This window comes from Xiphias gladius, chromosome 5 (genome assembly GCF_016859285.1).
Source record: "Xiphias gladius isolate SHS-SW01 ecotype Sanya breed wild chromosome 5, ASM1685928v1, whole genome shotgun sequence".
Lineage (NCBI taxonomy): Eukaryota > Metazoa > Chordata > Actinopteri > Istiophoriformes > Xiphiidae > Xiphias > Xiphias gladius.
Window position 1 is genome coordinate 5,572,229 of NC_053404.1, and position 21,756 is coordinate 5,593,984.

Below are 21,756 nucleotides of genomic sequence, written 5' to 3' on the forward strand. Positions count from 1 at the left end.
GGGCTTCCTTAGATAACAAATATAGACCCTTCCCTATTCCCCCCATTTTTTTAGTGTGTGTTTATATTTATGGTATGACTGAAGCAGGCCGGATATTAGATTAAGTAGGTCATATGATAATGTTATTGTTAATAGTATTTTTTTTTAATTTTTTACAAAACCATCTGAGGCTGAGCATAACGGGTGGCTGATCAAAGCTCAATTGATCCATTCCCACAGAACTGAGCTGACACTGATTTCATTAATTACATTAGCAACTCATCAATCAAACTCTGACTGCCCTCTGGCCTGCATGAACCTGACCTCTCACTGGGCTTCAAAGGGCTTCAGGGGCAACACACAGGCAGCAGGCCAATCTGCTTTTGTCTGGTATCATATCAATGGAGTTGTTTTTTTTTAGTGTGTGTCAGTTTCTGGTGGTGTGGATGATGAGTTAGGCCTCTTGGTCACTGAGGTTTTCATTCAAAATAAATATTTACAAGTGTATTAGTTTCAATTGATTTATTTAGAGGATTTTTTTTTATTCCTGGCAGACTGTTGTTACAGACCAAGCTCTGTATCCTCATCTTACTGTCTTCCCATGAACTTAAAATCAAAAATTCTCACAGTTCAACCCTGTTCTTGAAATTATGTTCATAAATTATTTCTGGAGCTCCCTGCCTGAGCATCTGAGGCTTGCAGAACTCAAAACCTCTTTTAATTCACTTCTCAAAACTTAGATTAAAAAAAACAAATGTTACTAATACTAGCACACTGTTTTATTTCCTCCGTCTTATGTGTTTTATTATTGTTTTTATCTTAATATATATTTTATTTCATTTTATTTTTTGTATGAATTTTTAAATTTTCTGATTTTATTTTCCTCTTTGCAGTCATTTTTATTAATATTTTTAAAATACTTTTTTCCAACAAATATGCATGATTTTTTTCCATCATGTATTCTGTTCTATATCTATATCTATCCAATCAAGTCCCCTTTTCTATGCTGCATATATAAAGTTTATTATTATTTACTACTATCAAACAGTTTTGACATTAGTGAAGTTTTTCTATTAGTCAATCATTGCAAAATGAATCACTAATGATTGACTAATAAAGTCCTTTATCAAGCAAAGTTGCCAAACACTTGCTGGTTTCAGCCTGTGAATGTGAGAATTCGCTACTTTGCTTATTTGCTATTTTTTCTGTTTTCTGTCCTTGTAACTCTATTATTTACATTGTTATGTTGTTTCAGACAAAAGGGCTGCAGTAAGTGTAATTCTTGTTTGAATGATCCAATATTTATTCTTAAAGTCCTGAGACTGATCTTTGCATTTGCACCTTTTCTCACTAAACATGCACATCTGCAAATAATTAAAATAATTATTTTTAGGCAGTGGCTATTTGTTGTAAGTGCCTCAGTGTGGGCTGCATAATGTGTAAAATGTCTGCTTTGTGGAAATAAAGTGATTACAACATGCACAAATAGGTTATTTTAAATTAAAAAGTAACATAGATGATAGCTGACTATTAGCCGCCCTGAGTCACAACAGTTCCATAAACTGTGAGGTGAATAGTTACAGTACATGCGGACCTACCACAGTTTACGGGACTGTTGTGACTCAGGATGGTTGACTGACTCTGTCCAAGCTAGAAATCAAATCCACGAGAGAGAGAGGCTGAAAAAGATTCTGCAGACTGATCTGAACTCTGTTTGTGTTTGTTGAACAGATATTATCTCTGGACACAAGAAGGGAAGCTGTGGAAGTCGACTGAACAGTGTGTGGATTCTGCTTTATTCGGTCTGTCCCTGCCGGGGAGCTAACACTAGCTTGCAGCTGTCAGCCAGATATCAGACTGATGTCTTGTCAACACATACACAGAGCAGATCAATGAGTGAGCAGTCTTTCAGTTTCTGTTCCTGTCTGTGTTCAAAGTGATCATTAAAGTAGATGTCTGTACTTAGATGAAGGATATGATACTAATACAGACATTTTAAAACATGCATAATGATGATGCCCTTGTAAGTGGTGCAGGTTTTTCATGCAAATGTAGGCCTAAAAAATATTGATGTCATGTTCTGTCATGTCATTTTGCAATTTTCAAGGTAAATAAATCTTTTTTTTTAACTGAGAATTGTGTTTACAATTTAGCTGATAATGTGGACAACACAAATTCAATTCAAGGAAATGACAGTGTTGCTTACTTGTTGGTTGTAGAAGAAATTTGTGCTCAGAGTAAATTCTGATAAGCGCTTTCCGCAACATTGGCATTTGTCTGAGGTAACTGAATCATTAAGTATCGAATTGAATCGTATCAGGTTATTAGCACTGATATCGAGGCCCATCAGACAAAGCCAGAATTAAAGATAAGTTATGGACCTAGTGATTAATTGATTTAATAAGAAAAAAATAATCAACATGAAAATAATCATTAGTTTCAACCATGAACTGGTCTTTAGATCATCATTATTTTTCTCTCTTTAATTGATTTTATACATTTTAATCACTTTTTATATCTACTGTGCATTTCTCTTCAGTCTGGTTATTTGTACTTTCTTATTATCAACTTGTCGATCATCTGTAAAGCACTTTGAATTGCACATAGCTGTATGAAAGGACCTACATAAATGAAATTTGATTGACTATCATACATATATATCTGCTATATTCTCCACTCTGCACATTATAGTGCTCTGGCAGAGGACTGTAAAGGGCAATTTGAAACACATTCTTGGGCGAAGCACTGTGTTTGAAGATAGTACAGAAAAGTGAAGCCAGTAGATGGTGCAGCTGTTTAAAGATGCTTCCACTGGTTTCAAGATTTTGTGAAGATGAGGCAGGTTTCATTACCGGTTTTACCCACTGCTAACCCTGTGTAAAAACAATCATATGAGAGATAAATGGGCCATATCCAGTTTTTAATAAAAGGCCAAATTACCCAGATATGAGTTTTATGTAATCAGTCATTAAGTAACGCTACAGTGTATGGGACCTTCCAAAGCAGAGCAGATACATTAGGTATTCTTTACTTGTTGTTTTCTGTATGGCAGACTGGATTAGTGTCTGTCTGATCCTCTGAGGAATGAACTTTGTTTCCAACATGCACGTGCCGAAAGCAGCCACTTGTGGAGGTGTGTGTGTGTGTGTGTGTGTGTGTGTGTGTGTGTGTGTGTGTGTGTGTGTGTGTGTGTGTGTGTGTGTGTGTGTGTGTGTGTGTGTGTGTGTGTGTGTGTGTGTGTGTGTGTGCGCGCACAATGGTGACACAGATTAGAAGCCAGTTATTTCATACACACATTTCCTCAGCTGACCTAATTGTTAATCATAATTCTCCTCTTCTTGTGCTCTCTGGTTTCTGATTCTTCTTCTATATACACACTTTCTTTTTAAAGCAGCAGACAGTGGTTTCATGATATACACACACTGGTTGAAATGTTAAAGCTGAATTTGTAACAATTTATACTTACATTAAGCTTCTTGCAAACACATATCTGTTAATCTAAACCAGAACTAAGATTGACAAAAATATCATAGCAGCAGGAAGGAAAAGTTTTATTTGAGACATCCAAAGAGATAATATATGACAACCACTTAGACAATAAACCTTGAAAATGTGGTATTAAACCTGACGTTGCATTGCTGTTGAGTTCATCAAATATAATTTCTCTATGCTTATAGCACCACAGACAAAATTCTTTCCTGAGAGGTTTTAGCGGAACCTAGATTCTTGAAACAAAACTTAACAGGAGAAGTGAGAAAATGTTTTTTTGTGAATTGTGTAAATCAACCCCTTTTACTGGCAGGAACATTGGCTCAGAGTTTAGCACAGTGCCCTCACAGCAGTAAAGTACTGAACTCTGTTGGTCTGTTTAACCAGGTCTGTCTTAGTAAATCTGTCTTATTTTCAGGAAATTATGTTTAATAAAGCAAGTTTAAATGATTCTGACCTAAGTTAAATAGAAACTTAATTCCCAGCGCTCCAGTTTCCTCCTACCTCCAACAGACATGCATGCAGTAAGATAACTAGGGCAATTTTTTAACTGACGTCCAGCAGTTGTCATGGAGGTTATGTAGAGAAATTCTTAAAATTTCTTGCTGTCTAGAGCAACAGCTTCCGTCTTAATCTGTCTGATTGTGTGCTCTCTGTATCACCATATTCTCTCTCTGTGCCTCTTCTTCACTCTCTTGTCCTCTGCCTTTTCCAAGCTGTCTCCCTGACACTAAAGGTCTTCATAACAAGACCAACTGCTTTGAAATTACTCTGTATCCACAAGATTTCTTTCTTCAACTGATACTAGTGTGACTGGTTTAGAAATGTTTTCATCAGATTGTTGGAAAATAAAAGCTTATGGCCTTGTTTTTCTTTATGTGACACACAAAATAGTGTGTTTACTTGTGCAAGATGTCCCTTTCAGAAAGGGAAGACAAAATCACGCACACAAAGTTCCTCCAACGTGGCAAGTCAAATAACACTAGCAGTCAGGAATTTGGACCTCAGACAATTTAACCAGATTATTTAAACCACTTTATTTCAGGTCCAAATTAAAAGTGAGCGCATCTGAAATATTGGGTAACTCTGTTTACGCAGTTACAGTAAGTAAGTGCAGTAGTTGGACAGGACATTTGAAAAGTGTGAGGGATATTTACAACGGAGAGTTCTGGTGAAAGTAATATCATTTGCCTTCATTGTCTTGTCCAAGTAAATTTGACTAACCTGGAAGTTTGTGTTTCTTGCCTTAGTTGACTTACTTATTTTAAGGGACATTACTTTGTTCCCAGATCTCAGCAATTAACTTTTTGAGTACAATGTTGTTATTACTAATGGGAATGATGATCATAACTGTACAAATAGTAATGAACCAAAATTACCCTTCAATAAGATTTAAATTTACTATTCATCAGAATCGGGACCTGTGTGCAGCAAACATTGTCCCCAGCCTGTACGGCTACAGGTCTTGTGTGCAGGTCCTGTGAGGAACTGTTTGACTTTCATTAGGTCTAGCCTCCACACTGTTTTGCTAATATTTTTCTCTCTGGTTGGGTTAAAGGCCCTTTCTTCTCACCTTGAAAATCCAAAACATTCTCACTCACCCCTCCCAATCCTCCCCCTCTCCACCTTCCTCTGAGATAAAGCCTAATTCACCAGCACCCTGGGGGAACACCTTCTCTATTCTTGACTGCCCTGCATTTTTTTCTTTTTGAGTTTCTAATTGAGTTTGTCCATCGGAGTTTATCTCAGGTCAAAGGAAGTTAATGGTGCTTTTAGGAGGGCAGTAGTTAGTGTTTTATTTTGCTGTGTATTTTATATTCGCAGCCTCATTTTCTCATGTCAGGTTGAGAGAAAGTGATCACCCAACAGTACAAATGGCCTCGTTCAAGTGAAGGTCATAATTATTTTGCTATATTTGGAGGTGCTCTGCCAATCCTGCCTCCAGCAAGTCAAAACACATACACATACACACATTGGGACTAGATAGTGATTTATTTCCATGGTATCTTGTATCTTATCTCACCATAAAAAGCCTGATGTAGGACAAGTATAGTCAATTTGGTGAGGTTGTAGATCAAACAGGGAACCCAGACTGTAGTTTGGATTTCCTGCCAGTGATCCGGTTTCCCCCCACAGTTCAAACACATGCAGGTTAGGTTAACTGGGAACTCTAAATTACAGGCAAATTTGTTTGTCCTATGTCAGTATGAGATTGGAGACCTGTCCAGGCTCTAGCCTCACTGACATTGCACAAAGATTGATCCTTCAATGGATGCTAACGGCAAACCTGGCTAATCTCTAATGTTTTTACGCTGAAGAATTTCAAAGGGACAAGTGAACATGGTTTAGATTCTTACCTGATGTATGTCTTGTGCAGTGCGGCTGGAGGCGAAATCTTCAATCAGTGTGTGTCAGATCGGGAGGATGAGGCCTTCAGCGAGGAGGACGTGAAAAGGCTCATGAGACAAATCCTGGACGGAGTTGCCTTCCTCCACCAGAACAACATAGTCCACCTCGACCTGAAGGTCAGTGGAGATGCATACATGCAATTTTTCACCACCACCTTTACTTTGTATTCCTTTTATGGTCTATTCAGTGCCACTCTTATTCCTCAATCCCAAAATATTTATGACTTTGGAAAGAGCAGTTAATGGCTAGCAAAGCCATCTGTCCATTTTTGCTCAGTATGGCCTGATAAGGCCATAGATGAATTAGCTGTACACTTGTTATTTCATGATTGGACAAACCACTATGTTAAATTTGACCTGTCATTAGCTCTCCAATGTTTAAACTGAAAATGTGCCATAATAAACATGTCGTAATAGAAACATCAAATTTCACATGTGAGATGAGAAATACGTTCATCATTTAACATTTCATATACGGTATATACTTTCAATTAGTGTTAAAGGGACAGTCCACCTAAATTCCAAAAAAAAAAAAAAAAATCTCCTTTAGCTATACATGTAGATGGTTTTGATTATATCTGTCCAGGTTTTCAAATTATCCTTTCTCTTGAGATGTGTGTTTCCACCCAAGTACAATGGTGTTTAGTTTTGTGGTGCTCACAATTTTGGGGTAAAAAAAAAAATTTTAAGTTTCAACAGCAACATCACTATCACTGTTTCTGAATTAGTCATGAATCAGTTAGTCAATTTACATCAAAAATAACTGACAACCACTTTCTAATCAATTTAATATTTGCTGGTTTTCCTTGACTAAAAATTATATTAAATATCTTTGAGTTTTGTATTTAATATGAAACAAAACAGTCAATGACATTACCATGGGCTCTAGGAAATTATGATTTTTTTTAAATCTTTTAAGTTGTCTTATGATATATAGTCCAAATAAATGGACCTCATCCACTGAAGTCCTGCGCTCACTTGAGTCCCTGTACTGTACCACTTCTCAAGCTCTTGTTACAATTAATTCCTCTTCCAAGGATTTGAAGGGCAGTTCCAGTTTGGTGTTTGTCCATAGAGTATGATGCTGCTCAAGTTCTTTGGGAGCCCAAGCCATCTCCTGAAGTGGTCGCTGACATTCAGCTCTAAGGTATCGACTGTCAAAACCGTTACTGCATAGATGAGGAGGGGCCACAGGTTTCTGGGAAGAATGCCATGCTGATACAACCAGGCTTTGAACTTACCTGGTAGGCCAGACATGTCCACAAATTTCAGCCAACCATTCAATATTGATGCAGGTCAACTGGATGGATGTCATGTCCTTCAGACAGCTGTCAAAAACCTTCAATAAGCTCTTGACTGGCTTTTCTGTAATGATTGGCATGGCTGTGCCTGCAATACTGAACTTGAAAATGTCCTTCACCTTCCCTTTCCTCAACACCATTGATCTTAATTTGGCTGGTTTGAAACACAAACAGGCCTACTCCACCAGCTTTTTGAGCCCATGCAGAATTCACTGGCTGCCTGGGTCTGATTCTGTGGTGACTGTGAGGTCATCCATGAATGCCCTGATGGATGGTTGCCAGTGAGGAGAATTCATTCTGGGCCCATTGCACTCTGGTTCGGTGTCACAGAGAGTGTATACCCTGTGACGATGCCGATCTCCATCTTGTGCCAGCTCGATGTGATTGCTCCTGAAGAAACCCTCATCCTGAGGTTGTGCACTAATCATTGATGAGGTCTCTAATTTGCTGGGGACGTAATGTTTAGTTAGTGTGAGCTGGACTAGCTTATGTGTAATGGATCCATATGCATTTGCCAGGTTGAGCCACAACACTGACAGGTTGGCTTTTTTCTCTCTGGCTTCCCTGACAAGCTGTGTCACCACACGGTGTGGTCCAGACAGCTTGGCATCGCTGAAATGCCACCCTTCTGGACTGATGTGTCGATGTAGCTGTTCTTTGCCAGGTAGCAGCAAAGCCAATTGGAAACAATACTGAAGAAGATCTTTGCCTTGACACACAGTAGGGAGTTGATGCAGAACTAGTCTATTCGGGTGGAGTTTTTCTCCTTCAGGATCCACACCCTTTCAGTCACTCTGTAGCCGTACTTTAAGCAAATTCCTAACATTCTAAGACATAGTGAACAAGGCAGTCTTTAAAAGCTGGAATTTATCAGTCTTTTAAATCAAATGCAGTACTTAAAATTTCATTCATCAGGAATAAAATGATGTTGGCAGTTTTACAACAGGTCAGAATGCTTACGCTCTGTTAGAAAAGAAAGGACACTTGTTAAAATCCAGTTGAGGAATCTGTCAGTGAAATCATTTTTGAAAATACGACCAGCTTGGTACTAATCTATTTGCAGTTTTTTCATATATCCTACTGAGACAGAATAGGGTCAAAATATATCTCAATTCAGTGCTGTTGGCAGTATTATTAATTGCAGTGTTTGAAGAATTTTTTTATATGTGTGAGTTTAAAAATATGAAAACATTATTAACACCATTATGAGCGAGAGCTACTACAAATTAATATATCCTATATGAAACTGGTGAAACATAAAATGCATTGTACATGAGGGAGAGATGGTACAGATTAGACAGATACACTTGTGAATGTGTGAATGTTCCCTGTCTAACAATAACGTGCTGTTATTTTCTGCCAGCCTCAGAACATCCTGCTGACCAGCAGCTCTCCTTTGGGTGACATTAAGATCGTGGACTTTGGTCTGTCCAGGATGGTCTGCAGTTACCAGGAGCTCAGAGAGATTATGGGAACACCGGAGTATGTTGGTGGGTCTTCTAGAACCTTGCACAAATTTTTGAAGTTATTTAATTGATATGATAATTGGCATGTTTGTGCTCATTTTTTCAGCTCCTGAGATTCTAAATTATGAGCCCATAAGCACAGCAACAGATATGTGGTAAGAAAACTCACCTGTTTGCAACTGCAAATAGTGGTGCTCTTTTTGTTCAGAAATTAAACTTCATGAAAAATGTCATAAACTTAAGCTGGACGCTGGAATATAGGTTTGTTTTGTTCATTTTAAGGGTCAGCAGTGTCCCAGTTTAATATTATTTCCTGGTAAAACTCTGTTCAGTCAGTTTCCTTCATAAACTTTAAACTATATTTATTGTACTTAAAGTAACAGCTATAACCAGATGTCTCACTGAAGTTGCTGCTCAGCTCCCTTACCTACCCTGAGACATTATTATGTGTAGAATTTGTTGTTTCCAACTTTGGTCCCCCTAGTGGTACTATCAGTAAGGACACTGTGGCAGACAGCTACTCACAGGCTGACGGCACAGATTACACCAATTTTAACTGCCACTGTCTCACTTTTGTACAGATAAAAAACGTACTTTTACTTAATTAGAACAACACTGTTATTGTGTGTAAACTGTAATCACTGTAGTTCATGACATTGTTTTTTCTTTCTTGGTAGTTGAATTTTAGTGGGTTTAGAAAAAGAATAACAATGTTGTCAGCCTACACCACAACAACAAAGCAATGTCTGAAAAACAAGGAAAGCAAATCTTTATGTAGCTCTACAAAAAAAGATCTTGTAATGATCATGAATGACAACACAGACAAGGTAGAAGAGAGAAAAATTTGGGTAGAGGAGGAGGTAGAGGATGCAAACCACTCACCATATCCGTTATTTAAAGAAATCAATTTTTCATTCTGTCAGTTTTTTAATGTATACATCATTTACATCTCACGGATCTCTAACAATTTTAAGTAATTTATCCATTGTCGTTAATCATGCATGAGAGAATGCTTTTTTGCCACCGCAATACATTTCATGTGTCATTTCAACAATGTCTCCTACATTCTTTGCTTTGAATATTGTAAATGAAAACATAAGCAGTCTATCTTCTGACCCTCAAAGTGATTAACCATACTGCAGTTAGGAAATGTACCACTACAAAAATAGTTTTTTAAATTTGCTTCTTAACAATTAACTAAAATAGCAGGCAAAGGTAACTCAATAAAATAACTATTGAAACATAATTTTACATATTATAACTCTTCTTATATATTTTAATTATTTCATTTCTCTTTAATTTTTCATTATTTCCATTATTTTTTAATTGCTTGTTTTTACACCCTTGTTTACCTAATACTTGCTACAGACACTACTACTGTATACTGCTTCCATTTTGGTTAAGGGTGCATAATTTAGTGTGGATACATTATAGGTTTTGTTCATTCCATATCAGCTGCTAACCCTTTCTGCACATTGCTCCATGTTGTGTGTTCAGGAGTATTGGTGTTTTGGCCTACGTGATGCTGACAGGGATCTCTCCATTCCTGGGGGAGAACAAGCAGGAGACATTTCTCAACATTTCCCAGCTCAATGTGAGCTACACAGAGGAGGAGCTGCAGCAGCTGGACCAGGCCGCCCTGTCCTTCATCCAGATGCTGCTTCGCAAACAGCCACAGTCAGTCCTCACCTCACTTGTCCACAAAACACATTAACTTATGTAGCACTCTCTAAGGGAAAAAAAGGCAAAAAATAGATTGAGCAGGCATATACAGTGGCATATACAGGCACAAAAGTTTGGGCACCCCTGGTAAAAATTTATGTTACTGTGAATAGGTAAGGAAAGGAAGGAATAACATTTAAGGTGAAACATTCTTTTCAACATTTTAAGCAAGATTAGTGTTTTGTTTTGGGTTTTTTTTGGTACAATGTAAGATGGAAAAAAAGGAAGGGAGCACCATATAAAAGTTGCCCCCCCCCAAAGAGATTTGATCTCTCAGATAACTTTTACCAAGGCCTCTGACCTTAATTAATTTGTTGGGGCTATGGCTTGTTCATAATCATCATTAGGAAAGGCCAGGAAATGCACATTTCAAAGCTTTATAAATACTCTGACTCCCCAAACCTTGACGCAACAATCAGCAGCCATGGGCTCCCTCCAAGCAGCTACCTGAATATTAAAATAACTGATGCTCAGAAGGCTACAAGAAGATAGAAAAGCGTTTTCAGTTAGCTGTTTCCTCATTTCACAATGTAATTAAGAAATGGCAGTTAGCAGGAACAGTGGAAGTCGAATTGAGGTCTGGAAGACCAAGAAAACTTTCAAAGAGAACAGCTGGTAGGTTTGCTAGATAGGCAAATCAAAACCCCCATTTGACTCCAAAAGACCTTCAGGAAGATTTAACAGACTCTGGAGTGGTGGTGCACTGTTCTACTGTGGAGCGACACCTGAACAATTATGACCTTCATGGAAGAGTCATCAGAAGAAAACCTTTCCTGCGTCCTCACCATAAAATTAGGCGTCAGAAGTTTGCAAAGGAACATCTAAACAAGTTTGATGTATTTTGGAATTAAGTCCTGTTGACTGATGAAGGTAAAAATTGAATTTTTGGGCTGCAATGTGCAAAGGTATGTTTGGAGAAAAAAGGGTGCAGAATTTCATGAAAACAATCACGCCTTGCAAAAACAAAACGAAAATTAGTATTTTTGAAATTTCGGAAAGATATAACAAAACTCAAACGGTACAAGAACAGTTCAGAACTAGATATTTTCTATTATCTTCAATATATAGCTGTAACAACATGTTTTTCTTTTTTCTTTTGGTATACCCATGTTTTCTGCCATTCTGTCTTTCACTGTTTGTTGGACACGCGGTACCGTTTTTAAATTTTGTAGCTACCAAACGTCCACACATTTATTTTTTACATTTATTTATTTATTTATTCATTTTTTAAATTAATGAATTTTATTTATTTTTTCTAACTATATGGCCTCTGTGAATCTATATATGGGCTTACTAACTAATAATACGGAGAGGGTAAATGTCAATGTACATGGCATCAAACTGCCATTCTTGCCCATGCATGTATGTGTCCAATGGGTTCATGTACAGAGCACCTCACCTACAGCTGTTTTCTCTGCAATCTTTACATAGTGAGACTTGTTTTACTGGAGTAACTCGTGCCTCTGAAGCCTGAAATTAACTTGTGAATGTATGTTAATAAATGCCTGTATCTATTGGAAGTTGACTTAAAATTAATTTTTAAAGGTGTGTTTGGTTTGCTACTGAGTTTGTCTTCACCCATACACATCAGAACTGGTTTTTGTGTTTGTTGTTAGTGAGAGAGGGAGGGAGACGGTCTTAACCTCCATTCAGTCTCCTGCTCTCTGTAATGACTGTCAATGTGTTTTAATGAAGCCAAATTCTGTTTCTGTTTTCAGACAACAGAACAAGTATGAAATTTATATTTGTATATTTGTAGATTTGTTTTTGATCGCAGCTCATAATTATTATGCTGACCAGCTGTCATTGCTGAGCTGCTGATAGAATCATATTTCACAATCACAACAACTTCAGACAAATATAAAAGAAAATTACAAGTATATCTAAATGAGCTGCTGTATTAATGCTTGTAAAACACGCACTGAGGAACAGACGCTCTGTTTCTGAAACATTTCCAGTGGACATTGAAACCGCGATGGAGCCGTAACGCAGATGGAACACAGTCGAAATGCAACAGGGCATGATGCTGTGCTCAAGTTTAGACCAAACCCTTGTCCTCTCATTATAGAGGGCTGTTTATAACTCTACTAAATATAATAAAGATATACAGTAAATACTTTGAAAATTAATTGTAAATGTTGCAGTTTTTTTACAGAAAAGAATTACAGTACATGCTGAGACATAATTTCCAAAGATTTTTTTTTTTCTTTTACTCCTTAAAATCAAAAACGCCTGTTGACCTTAAAGCTTTGATGACCCCTAGTGGACACCTGGATCCTCAGGTTGAGAACACCCTGATCTAAGACAAATCCTCAACATTAGATCAGTATTGAGTTTCACAGATGCTGAGGTTGTCATACATGCCTCAGTTTCCTCACTACTGGACTACTTTATTGTCCAGGTACAGTGATAGATGAGGCATTTTCCTACCCATTAGAAACCATGTATTCTGAACAGAAGCAGAATCTGAGATGTCCAGCTATATTCATGTGTGTGTGTGTGTCTGTGTGTGTCTGTGTGTGTGTGTGTGTGTGTGTGTGTGTGTGTGTGTGTGTGTGTGTGTGTTCAGGGATCGGGCCACAGCGGAGCAGTGTCTCAAACACCCTTGGCTTCAGTCCTCAGAGCCTCAGGAAACCCAGACGGTGGAGGAGATCCTCCAAGTGGAGGACCAGGAGGCATCTAGCACCACCAGTAGCCCTGAACCTCCCAGCAGCTTGACCACAGCTGAGGAGGACCAGGAGGAGGAAAGCCCAGTGACGGAGGAGCTGATAGTCATGGCTGCCTACACTCTGGGTCAGTGCCGCCAGTCCTCCACCTCCGAGAAGGAGGCTCTGGCTGCTGAGCAGAAGGCCATCTCCAAACGCTTCAAGTTTGAGGACCCCTTCAGTGCCCTGCAGGAGGTCCCTGGGGAGTTCATCTACTGACCCAACCAACTACATGCACCACCAACCTCTGACATTCCTGTCTTAATGAGGAAAAGTTAGTGTTGTCACGGTAACAAAAATAAACCTTCTGCTTATTCAAACTCCCCTCCATATATACTGTATGTTTATAATCAGATGCTGTTGCACAGTCATCCTGATTTTATTTAAGAAGTTGGATTTTAAGTGTTTTTTTTAAGTAATTACTGACACCCAACTACCCCTACGTCCTAACACGGCTACAGTAGTTTAATGTCACTTGTTTTTCATTTGGTTTGCTGTTGTAGTTATCTTTTCTCTTGAATAACTGGCCAAATATATACAGGTGTGACACGCTAATATATTTCCACAAGCTACTGCAAATTTGGAAATTAACCTTTTGAAGAGTGAGGTCGTCTTTATAGACCAACTTTCAGCAATCAAGCAGGGAGAAATCTATCACAGAAGAGCCAGAGAGACAAAGGCTGAATCCAAATGACTGGACCTTTAAATCTGCAAGGGTGCATGCAAAATTCTCCACGACAGGACTTGAGATGTCAGTAGATGCCATGGATGTTACCACTCCCAAAATCATGACATGTAATCCTAATTTTTCTGAATGCAATTCACATTTTGTAAATTTACAAGTAGTGTGCAATATAAAGCCTCAACACATACAGTAAATAAGACTTACACATAAAAAATTCAAAATACTGACTGAGATTGAGAGTTCATTTTTGACACTTTGACACAAGGTGTTGACAAAGCAGTCTCTCTACAAGGTCCATTTAGTAGTTCTTCTGGAGCTTTCAATCATGCTTTTCTCAGCAGATTTCCAGTTGCCATGTAAAGAAAAATTAAAATTTGAACGACAATTTAGTGACAACTGGGCAAAATCATCTGCTGAGGATGATTGTGTAATATGACCAAAATCTCCAGAACAACTACTAAATAGACTTTGTGGTGAGATTGTTTCAAATAAACGATAAATAAATACTTCTATTATATATTTAAATTGGGTCTATTTTTTGACAATAATTATTTTTATAAAACAATACATATTATTATTATTATTATTATTATTGTTATTATTATTGTTATTATTAACGTCATTTCCATAGGGCAAAAATGTGGGGGTAATATTCAGAAGTGAGATTCTCTAGAAGTCTCTGGATTTCTGGGTTTGCAAATGCATGGTAGTCTGGACATTTGGATTCAACCAGAGACAAACCCAGAGGAGCAGAAAATAGACCAGAAAGCACAGCCACAAAACAGACTGATCAACATGTTGGTTCAGTTTCAGTGTTAACCATCAGAAACCTACAGACAGCAAGTGCTTCAACGCACATATTTGGAGCACTTTACACACACTTTGTTTAAGCCTTGTGTAAGAGGGGTTACTTACTATTTGATGACAACAAGTTCTTTCCTAATAAGATTGATACTGGATTTTTAGGCCAATCCTGGTACAGCTTTTTGAGAGTTAGAAAAAGAAACTTTTTAGATTTATTTAAAAAAAAAATTAAAAAAAAAAAAAAAATTGGTGAATAAATAATTGTAACCAAGATATGTACTGAGCAGGAAATTTAAAAGTATAAAAATCAACTTGTTGGTGCTTTCTGCTAGACAAACTATGTAATGGAGACAGTTTATAATTGACCTCACACATATTAAGCATTTCTGTACTGACATCAGTCATCGGCCGACATGATACATAAGGGATCATTCCTGTAAAGCTGTGTGTTGTGCTTTGCATTTGGTGGTTCTTAGCATGTGAAAACCATTATAATCATGGAATGTACACCTTGGATTGTATTATCTGATTCATACCATAGTCACTTTCCAGCAAAATGCAATATATAATCAATTTTTATATATATATATATATAAATATATAATATAACTTTTTTTGATATCACTTTTCTGTTTGAAATTTCAGAAAATATAGTTCCTGTACATCACAATTCCTGCCACTTAGCTTAATAGAAAGAAGTACAAGGCTGGGCTAAAAATCCTGACAAATTAAAAAAAAACAAAAACAAAAAAAAAACCCCTAAAAACTAGGTTTTAAACTCCACCGATTTTCCTCATCAAAGTGTGTTTCCAGGTGTTGGGGAGAACTACTGCATATGAGAAAGAAGTTGTATAATGCTTTTGTGTCACCAGAGGGAGCTGTGTGACAAGTGATGTCACTTGAGTCAGTATCAGCGGTGTCTGAAGGCTAAAAGTCTGAAAATGGGAAAAAAAAACTGTGGGTGTGGAGTTAGAAAGAAGTGAGCTTATATGAGCCCCTGTAGCTAGCTCCTCATCCCTGCTTGAAGCTAGCAGCTAGAAGCTACATTAGCTGCCACTAGCATAACACACTTCTCCAACTGAACTGTCGGCGGTTGAGTTGCATTGTGGGTAGTGTAGGAGCCATATTTTGGGAAGGAAGAATAATGTATGGAATAAAAAAGATGTTATTGCTGCTTCATCCATTTTGATCTTTTTTTTTTTTTTTTTACTTTTCAAATACAGTGCTAAATTGGTGGAGCACTCTTTTAAATGTCTTCCCACAACATTAAATATCCATGACTAAATCAACAATCACAGTCAAAGTTCAGAGAAAAAAACAATCTAGCCAGAAAAGTTTTCTAGCGTCCAGGTGTGCTTCCACATTGTGTGGCCCATTGCACATGTGCAGTAGTGGCTCTCCAACTGGGCCTGTCTGGACATTCCCACTCAGCCCGTAGACTTTACATTGGAATGATGTCACGCAAATACAAATCACTTCTCTGGGCTCTTGGTAAGTTTGACAAATAGAAAACTTCCATGGATGAAAAATTCATAAATCAAAGCTTAATAATTGACCTTGATTGCAGTTGGAGGCAAGTTGTCAACACTTTTACAGACATCTGTATTATAATGAAAGTCTACTTCGAAAATGCTTTTTCGAGCCGCAGGGAATTTTTTCGTTGCAATACGTGGCCACTGGGACACATTGGCAGCAAATTGACTGTATCCAGCTCTCTTAACATATCCACTCTTGGGGCAAATTAATATGTGACATAACCCTTTTCCAGCTGAGCCCCGCCCACTTCAAACCAGCGAGAAAAGCAAAGATAAAAACCGAAAAAGATATCTCTAATGTGAAAGGAACACTGTTCTAACTTTGAAACTACAAAATGTTGTGTTCATGTAGGACCCCATCGCTCTTAGTAAACCTTTTCCAGTTACTAGAAATAACAGACACTTCTCAGCCAATCAGAACAGAGAATTCTTAGTGGCCATTGTATCAGTTACGCTGATGTTAACAGAATGTGCTGAACATGTCAGTCAGGCTCCAATCCTAATCCTCATATAGCGGTATAGGCTCTTGCATCCTTAGGTTCTTAAGCCAAGCACACAGGTGACATCAGTCGTAGGGTGAACACTGAAATTAAACCATCATGTTTCGATGAGAGGGCAAAAGTCATTCTGGGAAACGAGACATCACTGAATAATGTAGAGAAAGACAAGTCAGGTTGAAGGAAACTAACAAACTAATTCCTGCCACTGGTCCCAGATAATATGTACAACTTGTCTGCTTAATGTATTGATAGCGCTGGAGAGGTATAGGCTAATACTGAGAGTTCTATTTAGCCAGGTGGAAATCTCTCTACAGTATGCGAAAATTGTGTATATAGCACAAATACAGTTCCAGTCATCATATACTGTATGTGAACGTGTACTGATGACTGACATGATTTGCAGTTGGGACTGTTTGTCGCACTTATTACAAAACAGTGAGAAGAAAACTCACTTTTCTTACCTTTTTTTTGTGATTTTGAATTCAGAAGCCAAATCTGTGTTGATTTCTGTCCATTTCCTCGTGTTTGCTGCTTTCCTCTGAACAGAACCAGCTGCTCCTAACTCAATCCTATTTGTATCTTCTTATTTTTTATTTGGTGCCATGCTACGAGATAATGTTTGATTATTTTAGCCCCTGCTGTTTTTATTTCAGGTGTTTCTGTTTAATATTGCAAAGATAATTTTGGAGTTTTCTAATTCTGTGTAATGATGCAAATTTTGTTGTTTTTAAGAGGTATATACTGTTAAGAGCCATGTCACATATTCCTCTCACATTAAGGACTGACCCTCCCAGGGTTCAGCCCTTTCTGAAGCAATAAATACAGATCATTTTAAACTTGTACGTGTAGACAGCGAGCACTCTAGACTTTCACTAGATCTGTACTGTAAATTTTTGTCAATAATAAACAATAAGCTCTGTCATTTGTACTTGAATGTCCCCTACTGTAAATAAACATTTCAAAAGTGTGTTGAGAATTGTACTTATCATTTGTGATCAGAGTAAAGACAGCGTGTTTTGGTAATCATACTGTACAGTGGGTCACCCCACTGTACATCTCAGCAACACAATCACTGACTTATTGATTGATACTGATAACCAACACATTAATCCCCCTGCAGTCGAAATGGGGTCATTATGAGGCAGGTACTTTTTACAACTTTGTTGTATTTTTCCCATTTTTCAAACTTGTCAGGTAAAATTGATCCAGTTAATTCTCATCCAGCTATCCTTGTTCTTAAATTGATCCGAGATGAACAATTTTAAGTTGAATAACAATGCGATTTTGCCTTGAAATACACTGATTAGCCAAAACATTAAAACCAGTTACGGATTTTAATGTTGCACCCAAATGGTGTATATATACTGTATACATATAAACTATTTACACCAATCAGCCATAACATTAAAACTACCTGCCTAATATTGTGTAGGTTCCCCTCGTGCCGCCAAAACAGCTTTGACCTGTTGAGGCATGGACTCCAGAAGACCTCTGAAGGTGCCCTGTGGAATCGAGCTCTAACATGTTAATATCAGATCCTTTAAGTCCTGTAAACTGCGAGGTGGGGCCTCCATGGATTGGACTTGCTTTTCCAGCACATCTCGCAGATGCTTGATCGGATTGAGATCTGGGGAATTTGGAGGCCATGTCCATACCTTGAATTCTTTGTCATGGTCTTCAAACCCTTCCTGAACAAATTTTGCAGTGTGGCAGGGTGTATTATCCTGCTGAAAGAGGCCACCGCCTTCGGGAAATACCATTGCCATGAAGGGGTGTAGTTGGTCTCTGCAGCAGTGTTTAGGTAGGTGGTAATGTGTCAAATTAAGATCCACCTGAACATCAGGTCCCAAGGTTTCCCATCACACTGCCACCACTGGCTTGCCTTCTTCCCATAGTGCATCCCGCTGCCATCTCTTCCACAGGTAAACTTAAGTGGACCGTGTGCTAAGAATTTTATGTCAATGTGCTACTAATGATGGACCTTCATCATTCATCGAAGATATTATTATTCTGTTCTTTTTTATTAATGGGATTTGGGATTAATTGATAGAATCTGCTGTTAATTCTAACGCATTAGTAAGTTCATTAACCTGGAAAAAGAAATGTTTTTACAAACCATGCCAATTCACTTATTGCTGAGCTGCAGCATTACTGCAAGTGACCACTAGGTGGCAGAAATGGTCCTCGAATTAGAGGCCTTGTGGAGGATATAGTCTTAATGCATAGTGAGTTTGAATGGATTTTCCTTAACGAAATCAATAACTGTTGTGAATTTGGTATTTGAAGGCCTCTGTACTTTGTTTAAGAAAAGAGAAAACTTTTTTTATCCCCTTTAAGAAATTAGTTTTTGAAATTAATATTGCCATACAGCCAGTAATGTGAATAAAAGTAAAAATTGGGGTATAAATTATAAATTGGATGTTAATTCCAACAATTCCAAAATATGAACAACAGTTAAAAAAAAGTGGCAGTTTGAATATACAGTGTTGTTGATGTTTACAATAGATGCACTATTGAACAAATAAAAAAAATAATATGTATGAAGACATTTAATATAGACAGATGAGAGTGAATGTAAAATAACTAAAGAAATGTTTCTGTTTTCATTTTAAGTAGAGAGAGGTATAACAAATGCACCTATTGAAAAAACTTTTGTTTAAAAAAATCTATTCTGTCTTTTGTATCACTGCAGAATTTTATTCTACACAGAAGCTTTAAAATACACAAACTTTACTCTTTTTAACTTACAACTGATGTTAACATAGTGTATAAAGTGTTAGAGAAAAAACTTACAACAAATGTTTCAGTCATACATACTGAAGTATATATGCAAACACACCTCTTAAAGCTGCATTAATTGATTTGGCTGATTAAGGTGTAAATACAAGATCGAAATACAGTATTTTATAAAGTTGTTCCTTATAGGAAAAGGGAAAAACTTGTAAAGCCAATTTTGCATTACACATAGTAATTTGACCTATTGTTCATATAAAAATACTGATATGTGCAGCTTTAACACAAGGAGGTCTTACCTCAGATCTCAGATCGTTTCAAAAAGGAAAGATCTAACTGATGGTTGTGGACCTACGTCTCACTGGCTGCTTGTTGGCTGTAAACTGTAAAAATGTTCACAAGGTTTTCAGATACATATCAGTAACTACATAGTTTAATTTTCACTAAAAGTGTTTCATATTCAGCATCAAAATTCCAAGGAACAGATTCTGTTTTGCAGCTTTCTTTTGTGGTTTATCATAATACATCAGTACATTTTTACAGTACATGCAAGTGTGTCCTTGTGCAGTTTTATTGTTTCCAGGGAGGTCAGACTGAAACAGCAGCAGCACACTCAATTACAGATACTACAACACAGCATCCACAGAGACCAACAGGTAGCCAGAGAGAGAAAGTGAGTGTTGAAACAATAACATCAAAGTGAGACTGAACCAGCTTATTAGAAACCTGAAGGTCATAAACAATCCAACAACAGAAGAATGGCAGGGGAATTAGAGGGGCGAGAGCAGAAACAAGTCAGCAGCAGAGAGAAGTGGAGCTTCTGGGGGAGAAAGAAAATCTCTAGCCAGATGGACACAGCTGTGTTGGCAGATGCTAAGACACATTTTCACTTATTTCTACTTGCCTGAGTATGATTGCTGGACTAGACCCCAGAAGTTATTATTGGAAATATTATTTGACATCAATTTACTATTGCCAACTATTGATTACTGACCATTAAATTAGCATTTGATAGTTCCAGTATAATTATTATTTTTGGTTTCAGTTGATATCTTTCTTGATGTGTTGCATTTTAAAACTCATCCTTTAATCCTCATCCATCCTCATCTCTGCACCATCACCACCACCACCACTGTCTTTTCCACTTTTAAAACATTTTCAGCCAAATGTCATTGGTCAGTGTTTTCTTGCTTCGTACCATAGCAACACAACTTCCTGAATCTTAACTCTAATTGGCTGGAGGGTGTGTTACATGATCAAATCACTGCACAGCTCTGATATAGCAGCCTCATCAGCATTCTTCTGAAACCCTTGGCAACAGACAACAGGCTGATGGGAATGTCATTACTTTTGCAGGTATTTGATCATAAACCAAACTGTTGGACAACTTGAAATTTAGACCAGATTGTAGCACTAAATGAATAGCATAACTGATCCCCAGGGGAGCATGAATGTCTGTACCAAATTTCATGGCAATTTATGCAACAGTTTTCAGGATATTCCAGTAAGAGACAAAAATGTCAAGCACATGGTGGCATGAAAGGAAAAGTCAGTGGATTTTCAAAATCAGTAGGATCCATCCTCTGGGGAATATGAGTCTGTACAAAGTTTAATAGCAATCCATCTAACTGTAGTTGAGATATTTCAGTCTGACCGAAGTGTTGGACTGAGAGACCTATGGACCAACATTGCCATTGCTACAGCTATGCTGCTAGCTTGGCTAAAATTGTATTGCCCAAAATTATGAATGATAAATGTTAGTTATATTTTGATTACTGGTAAGCAGCTGTCGTATAAATAAGATAATTTTCTTGAACCTGTTCATTTATTAAAAGTAATACACACCTCAAAGTGCCTTATTCTTTGCATCATGTATATATTTTAATAAATGCACAGCTTGAGGTTTAGTGCTGCATGGACTGCACTTATATAGCACTTTTCTAGTCTTATTGACCACTCAAAGCACTCTACACTACATGACACGTATACCCATTCATACACACATTCATACAACGATTTTTCTATACAAACGGATCTTTTTCTATAAACACACACACACATTTACACACCAATGATACATCGGAGGATATCTGAGGTTCAGTATCTTGCCCAAGGACACTTCGACATGCACACCGGAAGAGCCGGGGATCGAATCACCACTGTGGTCAGTGGACGACAGGCCTCAGTACCTGTTTGAGGCCAAAATACCTGTTTGTTGGGCCTCAAACAGGTATTTAAATGGAACCATATGAAAAGTTTAGAGAGGAAGTGCCTCCAGGGTGGATCTGCTAAAACTCATAGACAACTGCTATCTCCCTTGAGCACTAGGTGAGAGTTGACTGCCAGAGGGCACATTCACACCTGCTTAATCTACAGCCAGAATATGTCAAATAGAAAGGTGGCTTGTACTGGTTTTTTGAAATCATATG

The 21,756-nt window shown here is 37.7% G+C and overlaps 1 protein-coding gene across 2 annotated transcripts in view; it reads left to right on the forward strand.

Annotated features, from left to right (window-relative positions):
- stk17a (serine/threonine kinase 17a) overlaps nt 1–14,776 on the forward strand; it is a 40,409-nt gene extending 25,633 nt beyond the window's left edge. Inside the window, exons 3-7 of one of the 2 annotated variants that reach the window (XM_040126241.1) lie at nt 5,846–5,993; nt 8,541–8,667; nt 8,750–8,798; nt 10,141–10,320; nt 12,935–14,776. In XM_040126241.1, the coding sequence (XP_039982175.1) occupies nt 5,846–5,993; nt 8,541–8,667; nt 8,750–8,798; nt 10,141–10,320; nt 12,935–13,289 (859 nt within the window). In that variant the 3' untranslated portion in view covers nt 13,290–14,776. The remainder of the gene's footprint in view (nt 1–5,845; nt 5,994–8,540; nt 8,668–8,749; nt 8,799–10,140; nt 10,321–12,934) is intronic. The other variant, XM_040126242.1, reaches the window with a different exon arrangement.
- Nucleotides 14,777–21,756: the final 6,980 nt, after the last annotated feature.